At 45.0% G+C, this 12,003-nt stretch overlaps 1 protein-coding gene across 2 annotated transcripts in view; it reads right to left on the reverse strand.

Moving 5' to 3' along the window:
* Positions 1–12,003, reverse strand: part of PDE5A (phosphodiesterase 5A) — an 88,060-nt gene that overhangs the window by 37,211 nt on the left and 38,846 nt on the right. For both annotated transcript variants that reach the window (XM_045537351.1, XM_045537350.1), the window contains exons 8-9: positions 4,242–4,350; positions 3,227–3,314 (exon numbers count right to left, since the gene is read on the reverse strand). In XM_045537351.1, coding sequence (XP_045393307.1) covers positions 3,227–3,314; positions 4,242–4,350 — 197 coding nt within the window. The remainder of the gene's footprint in view (positions 1–3,226; positions 3,315–4,241; positions 4,351–12,003) is intronic.

Genomic DNA, 12,003 nt, shown 5'->3' on the forward strand with positions numbered 1-12,003 from the left:
TTAGGAACGCCTGGCATCTCCAAACAAGCAAATGAACCCCCGCAAACAGCAGCTAGCGCGGTAAACAGAATTTATATGAAAACTAGGTTCACAGAGTCCTAAATGTATATTGTTGCCTGTGTTCGAAAAAAAAAAAATCCTAGAGTACTATTTTCTTCCAGACTCGGTCATGAATTTTAAATCCGTCGAGTCCCCGAAGACAATCTGTCCTTTGGAAACTAATTGGATTTTTGTACACTTGCCAAGAGAACGATTTTGATGCACATCAGGATTTTGGGTCACACAGATTGCCTTTCCTTACTGAGAAACCAGAAGTTAAAAAACACAGTCACACACAAAATAGAACGCGGGAAACTGGCAAATTCCCACAGGCGGTCTCGAGTTGCAGACACACACCTCTGTATCCAGGAGGATCATATTTGCAGGCAACGTTTGATACCGCAGATAATTATGAAAATAAAATGACTATTTACTTAGACATAAAAGCAGATCTGATATGTGAAGAAAACCATAACCTCCCAAGTCCTGGGTTCTATCAGAAAGTCAAATATGTCAATCAAAATGGAAGATGACACGAGCATAATGTTAGACGTTTGTTGGATGGTTGTCCTGCGGGATTCTGAGCCCCATGGTCCCTGTGCGGAGTCTGATGACCCAGCTCAGCTCTGGGTAAACCAAGTGCTGTAAACTCCGTCATTGCGAGCAGCCCCCAATGGCCCTGCTTGCTCACATCCCTGCCTGCACCCTGCCAACGCCCGGCTGCTCCCCGCGGCCTTCCTCCCAGTCTTCCTCCTCCCCGTCTTCCCAGGGGAGCCCACGTCCTTCACCACGAGCTCCGGGGGCCTCCCGTTTCCCGGTGAGGCGGGCACCCCTCTCTACGTCCCTGACACTGTCACCTGGTGTCCCAGTGGGAGATTTGATTTCCATCTGTCTTTCTAGGCTGTAAATATCTTAGGCTTAGAGATTTATTTTTTTTTCCAGTTCCATTTCCTCGGCTAGCGAAATGCAGGGACCCAAAACGTTTTCTGAGTTAAGGAAAGAATGCACGACTGCCGCTCGGGCCCAGCCTGCTTTCCCACGAGGACTACAGCGTATCGTCCCTTATTTTTTCCTGGAGCGCAGCAGGATGTCACAGAGTCTGTGATGACACATGGCTGCGTGATGTCTTAAGTCCCTTTATCGGTACTGGTGTTCGCTTTATTTTTAACACCATAAATGATCTGTACTCTCCTCTTTGCCCTTTTTGTTTGTTTGTTTGTCTAAACAGTAAAGACATCTGGATGCCTCTCTATCTGCATTAGGGCTGCAGGGGTCACTTCTTTAACATTTATTCCATAATCAAGGAAAATTTCAAGCAAGACATAATTTGGATGCTGCAAGTCAAAGCCATGCACTAAATGGCAACTGGACTCATTTTTTTTTTTTTTTTTTTTGAGACAGACTCTCACTCTGTTGCCTGGGCTAGAGTGCCGTGGCGTCAGCCTAGCTCACAGCAACCTCAAACTCCTGGGCTTAAGTGATCCTCCTGCCTCAGCCTCCCGAGTAGCTGGGACTACAGGCATGTGCCACCATGCCTGGCTAATTTTTTGTATATATTTTTAGTTGTTCAGATAATTTCTTTCTATTTTTTTTAGTAGAGACAGGGTCTCTCTCTTGCTCAGGCTGATCTCGAAATCCTGACCTCGAGTGATCCTCCTGCCTTGGCCTCCCAGAGTGCTAGGATTACAGGTGTGAGCCACTGCGCCCGGCCTGGACTCATTATCTTAAAAGCCCACGTCCCATGTACGGCAAGCAAAGCACAGGGGTTACGTCCTGCAGCCTCTGTGAATCTCCATGTTGCTAACACAGAGCTGTTGACACGAGGCCCCGGCTGCCTCCCCAATCCCGTTTTCCTGCCAGTCACGTGCCCTTAGCCTCGGAGCACAACAGAACTGCCTTTCAGCTTTCCTGAAGTTTCCTCCTACTCAATGGCCATTTGTTAGAAACAAGGTATTTTTTATTCCTGCATAAGAATTACTACATATAGAACAAGAAAAGTATAACACAGAAGGGCTGAGCTGTGGGTCTCAGGCGGGCGGTGCGCTGGGATTGTAACAGCAGGTCAAAGCTGTGACTCAGCCAAAATTCACCGAATGAATGTATTCAGAGAGATTAAATTATACCTCTGGAATGACTCACAGGTTCTTTAAATGGAATGTTAAATGCACAAACACAAGGGTCTGTGGTAACCACCACAGCCCAGAGACAACGGCTAAGGCACTGGGGTGTCACAATCCCCCAGCACGGACAGCTACGGACACTGTTAATTCAGCTCAGGAACAAGGACACTAACAACACGTCATGTGCTCGGGCACATGACACAATTCTCCTTCAAAAGTGGGGATGACAGCCATCGCTCTAGCATTCGTGACAATCCACTGATCTCTTTACGTCCTTCAGAAAATTTACTTACGTCAAACAAAAATACCCTAGTTAAAAAAAAAAGCTATACAAAAGGGTTCATAACAAACAAATGAGGTTCTTCATTTAAGAAAATGAAAAGCCTGGGCACATTTACAGATAGAGCTGCTATCTTACAAAATAGATTCTAATCGTTCAGGAAATGTTACTTTACCACTTAATGATTTCTAAATTACTCAGAATTTCATAGGTTTTCTCAGGTAGATGGTATACATTTCTAGCCAAGTTTATTCCTTGTTACTACGGGAAATGAGATTTAATCCATTATTATTTTCTAACAAATTTGTCTTGCCATATATTAAGGTTATTTCTCTTTAATAATTTGATAACCAGGCACTCTTTTAAAAACTCTCTGAGGAGATGGGAACTTACAGCCGACTGCCTCAGAGGTTTGCATTTAACAATCGTATCATCTGTGAGCTGCATCATTGTGCCTCCTTTTCTGTCTTTATTTCAACTCTCGTCTCCTCTGACTGGTTTCCTTAGAATTTCCTTTGGGCAATCTTTTTTTTTTTTTTTTTTTTAACAAATTTGTTTTATTGTTTTCTGTGCATGAGTTATATGCAAAATGGTTCATGAGGCTCAAGGTAAAGAGACATGTGAGTTACATGTGCTTCACGAGGCCCCGGGCTCAACACTAGCGTGAGTTAAATACAACTCACACAGCAGTTAACGTGTTAAAATTTACACTTGAAATAAAGAGGCAGCTGGGAAGACATTTTTTAAAAAAATAAGTGCAGAGTAAAGGTTATTGGAAAGGCTTTACCTATGACTTTATTCTTCTTTCCATTTTTTATAGGTGTACAAAGCAAACTTCTAATGCACTGCTGGTTTACATTTCCCGTGTTTTCATTCTAAATAAACAAACAAAAAACAAAACAAAACAGCTAAAATAAAATGGTAGAGATTGAGTTGTCCATTAGAGGCCATATAAACTATATGGCACATTTGAAAGCACTGTATGTTCAATTTTTATTAGCTAGAGAACACTGGAGTGCAGAAAATGTACAAATACAACGTAAACCAATCAATCTTTACTTTATTAAAACATAATATCCCAGATTTCTTTCTTTCACAAACTTTCCAAGCAGTTTATAGCAGGTAAAATATTTATTCGGTATCCACCATACAGGTGTAGGAGATGCCCCAAATAATTTAACAAATGGGACAGAACCCAAACACCCCCTGGAATGCTCCACGTGACAGCCCTGTCCTTCTGTAGTGACATCACTGTTCCTACTGCCCATACTGCTAAAGTTTTAAAAAGGTCTCCTAGACATCCAAATAACAAAATTAAGGCAGCTGCCTCAAAGTACAATTCTTCTCTAAGATGAGGGAAAATACTGGAATTAAAAGTTTGAGAAACAGACCTTCATAGCTTTACTGTCAGACAAAGAGATGCCCATTTTCCCACAGAGCTACTCACTGCGGTAGATCACTGATTGCGTAAGTTCCAGCCACACAGAACTTTACTTTTTATGAATAAAATAAGAACCCCAGCAATACCATCTAATGAATACCATTGACACTAGGTAATAGTTACATTACTTCAAAACTAACAGGATAGTATATTAATACATGTTAAAAAACACTGAAAAAAAATACAGAGAAAAATACCCAAGTATGACTTTCGATACATGTTATGAGCTGTTTTATTCTCCTTCATCCGAGCAGGGAAAGCACAGGTCTCTCCGGAACAGCCAACGCTGGGGTCCGTCCTTAGCTGAAGGGCAACTCTAAGCACAGCCTTCCAGCTTCACGTCGAAAACCGGGTCACTTACCGTCCAGGGAAACCGTCTGTCCTTGCTGACATCTGGGATATTGAGCGGTTCCATAGTATTTTTGACATACTGAGCATACATGTAATTGATTTTGTTTGCATCACGTTCCCTGTGAAAGTAACAGATATGAGTTCCCTCCTCGCAGTGAAAAACTACAGGCAAACAGAGTTAAATAAATGGTTAAGGAGAAACATACCAGTCTTAAATTATAAGGCAAAACATATATCTTAGTTGGAAAATGCAGCTTTAAATATGTTTGATGATTTACAACTTTGGCAGCTGCTATAATTTAAATGTTCTGAAAAGACTAAAACCCACAATATTTCAACTGTCTAAAACAAGTTTAAAAAATGTCATAAGTGGCCTTTTTATCAGTGTTAATGGACATATGGACTTTCGGTGTCGTTTAATGTGAAATTCACACAGACGCCCCCCATTCCTTATTTTCTCATTAGATTGTAGAATGACTGAGGCCTAGCACTCGTTTTACTGCCTCAATTATTTATTTTATCTGTCTATCCCGATACAACAATGTTTGACACATTCTAAGACCAAGAGAAAGACCGAGTGGGCCTGGAAGAATTTTTTAAGCTCTTCTCTCTAGTTGTGTCTTTTTCCTTGCTCCTCTGCCTTTTCCTGTCCCATTTCCTCAACGCCGGCTCCCTCTCCACAGTCGTCTGTTTCTCTGCTTTGAGATCCTGTATGATACTTTTTTAAATTAAAACTTTATCTTCCTCAAAAAATTTTTTTGAACTTACAGTTTGTTTGTTTGTTTGTTTTGAGACAGAGTCTCGCTCTGTTGTCCAGGCTAGAGTGCTGTGGCATCAGCCTCACTCACAGCAACCTCAAACTCCTGGGCTCAAGCGATCCTCCTGCCTCAGCCTCCCGAGTAGCTGGGACTACAGGCATGCGCCACCATGTCCGGCTAATATTTTTTCTCTATATGTTTTTAGTTGGCCAGATAATTTCTTTCTATTTTTAGTAGAGATGGGGTCTCGCGCTTGCTCAGGCTGGTCTCGAACTCCTGACCTCCAGCGATCCTCCCGCCTCGGCCTCCCAGAGTGCTGGGATTACAGGCGTGAGCCACTGCACCCGGCCCATGTTTATTTCCTATTCCCTACGAAATGCTGGTAAATGCCAGCTCCTGTATTCAGTGAACACAGACAGAGCACCTGCTCGGTGAGAGGCGCCCTCAGTGCCACGTGGGAGGCCAGTCACCGTCCGGGGCAGCTGAGAACGAGGCAGGAGCTGCCACGGCGCGAACGATGCTGCAGGTGCTGTCAAGGTGGAGGCTGGTGCAGAGGCTGCCGGTCGCCCTTCAGTAACTCTTCTCTCTTTGGACACGTGGCCACCCAGAAGACAGACTCCGTTTCTCAGCCACCCTTGTGGCTCAGTACTGCCCTGTGACTAAGTCCTAGTCGATAGGGTATAAGATGAAATGCGTGTGTCGGCTTCGAGAAGCCTCACCCAAGAGACGGCAGATTCTTACTCTCTGCCCCGTCCTTCCCCATCCTCCACCTTCGGTCTGAAACATGGACACAGCAGCTGGAGCGGCACCTCTGATCCTGGCGGAAAGGCCACAGCCCTTCAGACGCAAGGGGACAGCCCGAAGGTGACGAGGTCCCGAGGCCTTTGTGGGGCAGATCTGTACACCAACCCTGAGCTGCCGACCCCTGGGCTTTTACGGGAATAATTACACTGCATTCCTGCTGGAGCTATTTTTATTTTGGGTTTTCGTGATCCAGTCAAGACTGGTCCTAATTAATACAGTTAGCGACAACGGCAGCACCACACGGTGCGGAGAAGGTGGACAGACGGCACCTGAACGGAACGCAGTAGGGAAGAGGCGACATTAGAAAAATGCATAAAAGATGGGCTAAGATTTTTAAAAGGGAAGAAAGACATTAGGAAGGAAACGGAGGGTATTCCAGGCAGGAAAAAATAAAAAAATATAAAACACACTGCTGACATGGAAGACAGTTCTATGTATATTTAGAAAATGCTAAATAGTTACAGATTGTCAAGAATAAAGTGACAATTTCAGGCTGAAAATGTCAGGCTAGGACAGACGTTGGAGGATTCTGAAAGTGCAACACAAGAAATACGGATCCCATTCTTTAAACAACAGGAATGTTATGATGGCCTCGAGGACAAGCCTCCAGGAGCTCCAGCTGCAGGAAGAGGAGCCGGCTGGTGCCACGCCTTGCTGTACCCTGGAGGCCACTGCCACGTTTGCGCCGAGGTCACACCGCCCAGGCTGCCCTGACAAAGACGGGCAAACCCGGCATCCTACGGTGGCCTCATCCTCGGAGACCCAGGGTTCTTCTGATAAGAAACTTTGATTAGAGCACTCCCCAGCATCCTAGTCAGCCCTCCTTACACTTTCACTCAGCCTTCCTGCCTGCCTTCCTTCCTCCCGCTCTCCTCCACCCTGGGTCAGACCTTCATGTCAGGCCGATGGTCCTAACCGCTCTCCTGGCTCCTTCCCTCCAGCTACTACAGGCTGTTTCCTCTGATCAATTTCTGCACGTGAAATCTCGTCTTGGCATCTGCTTCTTGCAAGACTTGGGCCAGCTCACACACTTCAGGGCTTTTTGCAAAGAGTCATCAATGCATTCTTGAGAAGACAGAGTTAGGTACGTGGCGCTTGGAAAGACAGAAATTTCTGCACTTTAAAATTAAATGGGAATCACTGCAGGCTGATGTAAATCAAAGAATGACAAACACATCAAAGAGACACAGACATAACAGCTAACATTCACTGACTGCTTATTCATGCCAGAAAGTTTCTGAAGTGTTTTATATGCACTAATCTCATTTAGTGCTTACAACAACCCCACTACCATTGCAGATGAAGAAACTGAGGCTTTGTGTAAATAATTTATACGAAGTCCTAGTGCTGGAACTTAAATTTAAATACGGTCAGTCCAATTTCTCCATTCTTCTACTCTGTATCTACAGTTTTTTAAAGTAGTAGCCTTTACTTACTTACGTTTTCTAATACAATATTCATTAAGTGTTAACTAATATACATTCCAAGAAAGTGAGATTAAAGGATTAATTCTATGCATTTGTCGTTTTACGCATTCATGTGCATAAATTATGCATAAAATGTGCATTTATAAATGAACATAAAGTTCACTAGTATGTGGAATGATGGCACTAAAATATCTATTTCTCAAAATAAAGAGCTAACATAAACCATATAACATCATACTCATTTTTTCCTTCTAACAGGGTGACTCTTTGAACTGAAACAGAAACTCTACAACCTCCCACCATCTGTACACGATCCTCCTTCAGAAATTCCTGGGCAACCCAACTCCCAAGAGCTCACTAAGTTTTTATGCCACTTAGGATTCTAATAATATGTCCACCCTCAAGACTTTTTAAGTTTTACGATTAACATATCAAAACTATCTTCAGCATATTATTTTCGTCTCTAAAAGATAATCAGTGCACTGGGTAGAAAGCATCCCACGTGAGCCATGCTTTTCAACTGATAATGATATCTTCCATTTGCCTACACAGAGGAAACGCAGAATTCACCGGAAACAAATCCAATATATGCCAAGACTTGGCCTTTTCTCCAATGCATAGTTACCAGTAGAGGTCGCTGTTACACCGAGTCGCTGGATGTGTCCAGCCATCACTAAAAGAAATTAGAGGACCTCGCTGAATTTACAACAAAGATCAAAACGCTAACACATAAAATATGATTACACAGCTATATGCTGCTGCACAAATATTAAAAGGTAAATGTAGATAATTCATTTTGTACTTTTAATATGTATTATCATATTGATTTTCCTATTCTCCTATGAAGATAAATATATATAGATGCATATACTTATATTTTTATATATAGTAACTCACTACTTATGCAAGCCAAGAAGTGAAATATACAGATAGTCATGTGTCTTATCTAGAAACAGTTGCTAAGATATTCTTTTCAAAAAGGAAAAAAGATGTCACAGCGTCATAAAATCAAAATAATATATATTAATGTTCTTGCTGAGGATAAGAAACTTCATGGCCAAGCGAGGCAGTACAGGCTGCTGCCAACAGTTAGAGGAATCACACACACCCCGAGACCTGTGCATGTTATTGCTATATTATCACACATTTTAAAAGGATTCAACACTAACTAAAACAATGTCAAATATGCTAGGAAAGACAAGGGAGGAAAGGAAGGAAGGAAAAGGCATGAGGATGGGACAGGCTTTGGCTCAGCACGACCAGCAAGGCCAAGAGGGAGATAGAGGCTGGCCACCCAGTGTGACCACGTGAGCCAAACACACCAGGACAGCAGGACAGTCTCTGGTCAGAGGAGCCGTGGTTCATCTGCCTCGACTGCCCACCCTACGCCCAGGCCCGCGGTCAAGGCTTAAGCCAGCCGTATCTGCTGAGCCCAGCGAACTCCCATCTGCCCCACGCTCTCCCCCACCCCAAAGCTAATTCCCAAAGTTCTTTCAACAGGAGAAAAGGCCATTGATTGTACCATGTTGTTGAGATAATAGCTAGTAACAATGAGTTTGTTGGCCAGGCACGGTGGCTCACGCCTGTCATCCTAGCACTCTGGGAGGCCGAGGCGGGAGGATCGCTCGAGGTCAGGAGTTCGAGACCAGCCTGAGCAAGAGTGAGACCCCGTCTCTACTAAAAATAGAAAAAAATTATATGGACAGCTAAAAATATATACAGAAAAAATGAGCCGGGCATGGTGGCGCATGCCTGTAGTCCCAGCTACTCGGGAGGCTGAGGCAGGAGGATTGCTTGAGCCCAGGAGTCTGAGGTTGCTGTGAGCGAGGCTGACGCCACGGCACTCTAGCCCCAGCAACAGAGTGAGACTCTGTCTCAAAATAATAAATAAATAAATAAAATAATAGCTAGTAACAATGAGTTTGGACTTAAATACAAACGCTTAACAAATTAACGACTTTAGGTCACTGCGGTCATCGGTGTCTCCTTCTTGACAGCGGAGACTGAAGAGCACAGGGAGGGTGAGAAAGACAAGAGGGGACAAAGGAAAGAGCACCCGGAAGGGCTCCCCGTGGAGAGTAGAGCAGTGGCGACCACAGGGACCGAGAGAGGGTGGTTGACGTCGGCATGACGATGGTTAGATAAGAGGAAGAAATTCCAGACACCTATTGTACGCAGGGCGACTAGAGTTAATGACAATCCACCTTCTTCTTGAAAAACATAAAGAGAGTAGATGTTGAGTCCTCTCAGCCCAAGGATAACTGTGAGAGGTAATGCATTTGTTCATTAGCTTGAGCTAACCATGCCACTAGTTCTATGTACTTTTTTTTTTTTGAGACAGAGTCTCGCTCTGTTGCCCGGGCTAGAGTGAGTGCTGTGGTGTCAGCCTCGCTCACAGCAACCTCAGACTCCTGGGCTCAAGCGATCCTCCTGCCTCAGCCTCACCAGTAGCTGGGACTACAGGCATGCGCCACCATGCTCGGCTCATTTTTTTCTATATATATAATTTTAGCTGTCCAGATCATTTCTTTCTATTTTTAGTAGAGACGGGGTCTCACTCTTGCTCAGGCTGGTCTCGAACTCCTGACCTCAAGCGATCCTCCCGCCTCGGCCTCCCAGAGTGCCAGGGTTACAGGCCTGAGCCACCGCGCCCGGCCTCTATGTACTTTGAAACATCATCTTGTACGTGATAAATACATACAGTATTTCCTTTGAATTTTTTTTTTTTTTTTAGAAAGGGGCTACGGCAGGGCAGAAGACAGCTTCTGAAGACCTGTGACCTCTGGGGGCGTCTTATTTAAGAGGATCAGAACAAAAACAGTCTGTGCACTTAAGTATTTTGTTCTTGTAGCCACAAACCCAGGCAATCTTGCTTTAGATGATCTATAGGGATGATTGTTTCCCACTTTTTATTATAAATATTTTCTTCCCATTGTTTATGATGAACTGTTTTCACACATACAGAAATGGTGAAGGGAAATTGAAAGCTGAAATGAGTATCCTGCTGTTAGAGTCAACAATTTTAAATATTTTGCAACATTTGCTTTATCTATAGATGTATGTGTGGATGTATTTATGTAAATATTTTAAATATACTTATTTTTCTTTGGCTGAACCATTTTAAAGTAAGTTACAGACACCGTGACATTTTGTCCCTAAATACTTCCATATGATCTAAAAATAAGAACATTCTCTAACAACATCTTCCTAATTCCAAAGAAAAATAACAGTAATTCTCCATAACCATCTGGTATCCAGTCCATATGCAAATTTCCAAATGTCCCCAAATATTTCTTTGAGAGCTGTTTTGTTTTTAACAGGGATCTAATCAATGTCCAAGTATTGCATTTGGCTACTAGGTCTCCAAGAACAAGCAGCTTCCATTCGTTTTACACAAGGACACTGACTGAAGTGACCCGGCCATTTATCCTACAAAATGTTCCATCGTCTAGATGTGCACAGAGGTTATTTTTAAAGCACCTCCACCAAGGAGCTTGTACTAGTTACTGAAGATCATACTGTGATACTACTACGTGAAATAATTCTCTGATAGGTCAACTGTTCTGAAAAAATACCTGAAACTGTAATGTGCAATAGTAAAGTTAAGACAATGTTCTGTTTCCACCCGAGGCTTTTAGATTTAATATCAATAATGAGGAATAAAATAATTGGAAACAAATGAACAATAACAATGTGAGAAACTGCATTATACCCAAGAATTCCTGACACTTTCTCCTAGCACATTTATTTCTTAGAATATTCTATCACTTATGCAAACACTAGGTTTTTGCTAAGGATGAAAAAAGGAAGAGGAGGACAAACACTTGGTAGTTTACTCTAAACGTATTTCAAAATCCTTCAGAAAGAACATGTAAATTTGGGACAATAACATCTGTAACTTCCATCATGTAAATACTTTATATTGTTTCTGAGTAACAATTAACAAAAAAATACAAATTTAAAAACAATGAGAAGTGCGGTGGCAATTTGATCTGCTCCCAGCCACGGGCAGCACGAGTGCTGGTGTGATTGGGACCAGGGGCGGCAGGCGCGCTGGTGTGATCGGGACCAGGGGCGGCACGCGCGTTGGTGTGATCGGGACCGCGGGCGGCACCCGTGTTGGTGTGATGGGGACCGCGGGCGGCACGCGTGCTGGTGTGATGGGGACCGTGGGCGGCACGGATGCTGGTGTGATGGGGACCGCGGGCGGCACGCGCGCTGGTGTGATGGGGACCGCGGGCGGCACGCGCGCTGGTGGGATCGGGACCGCGGGCGGCACGCGCGCTGGTGTGATGGGGACAGCGGGAGGCACGCGCGCTGGTGTGATGGGGACCGCGGGCGGCACGCGCGCTGGTGGGATCGGGACCGCGGGCGGCACGCGCGCTGGTGGGATCGGGACCGCGGGCGGCACGCGTGCTGGTGGGATGGGGACCGCGGGGGGCACGCGTGCTGGTGGGATGGGGACCGCGGGGGACACGCGTGCTGGTGTGATCGGGACCGCAGGCGGCACGCGTGCTGGTGTGATGGGGACCGCGGGGGGCACGCGTGCTGGTGTGATCGGGACCGCGGGGGGCACACGTGCTGGTGTGATGGGGACCGCGGGGGGCACGCGCGCTGGTGTGATCGGGACCGCGGGCGGCACGCGTGCTGGTGTGATGGGGACCGCGGGGGGCACGCGTGCTGGTGTGATCGGGACCGCGGGGGGCACACGTGCTGGTGTGATGGGGACCGCGGGGGGCACGCGCGCTGGTGTGATCGGGACCGCGGGCGGCACGCGCGCTGG

Source organism: Lemur catta, chromosome 26 (assembly GCF_020740605.2).
Source record: "Lemur catta isolate mLemCat1 chromosome 26, mLemCat1.pri, whole genome shotgun sequence".
In the NCBI taxonomy this organism is placed as follows: domain Eukaryota; kingdom Metazoa; phylum Chordata; class Mammalia; order Primates; family Lemuridae; genus Lemur; species Lemur catta.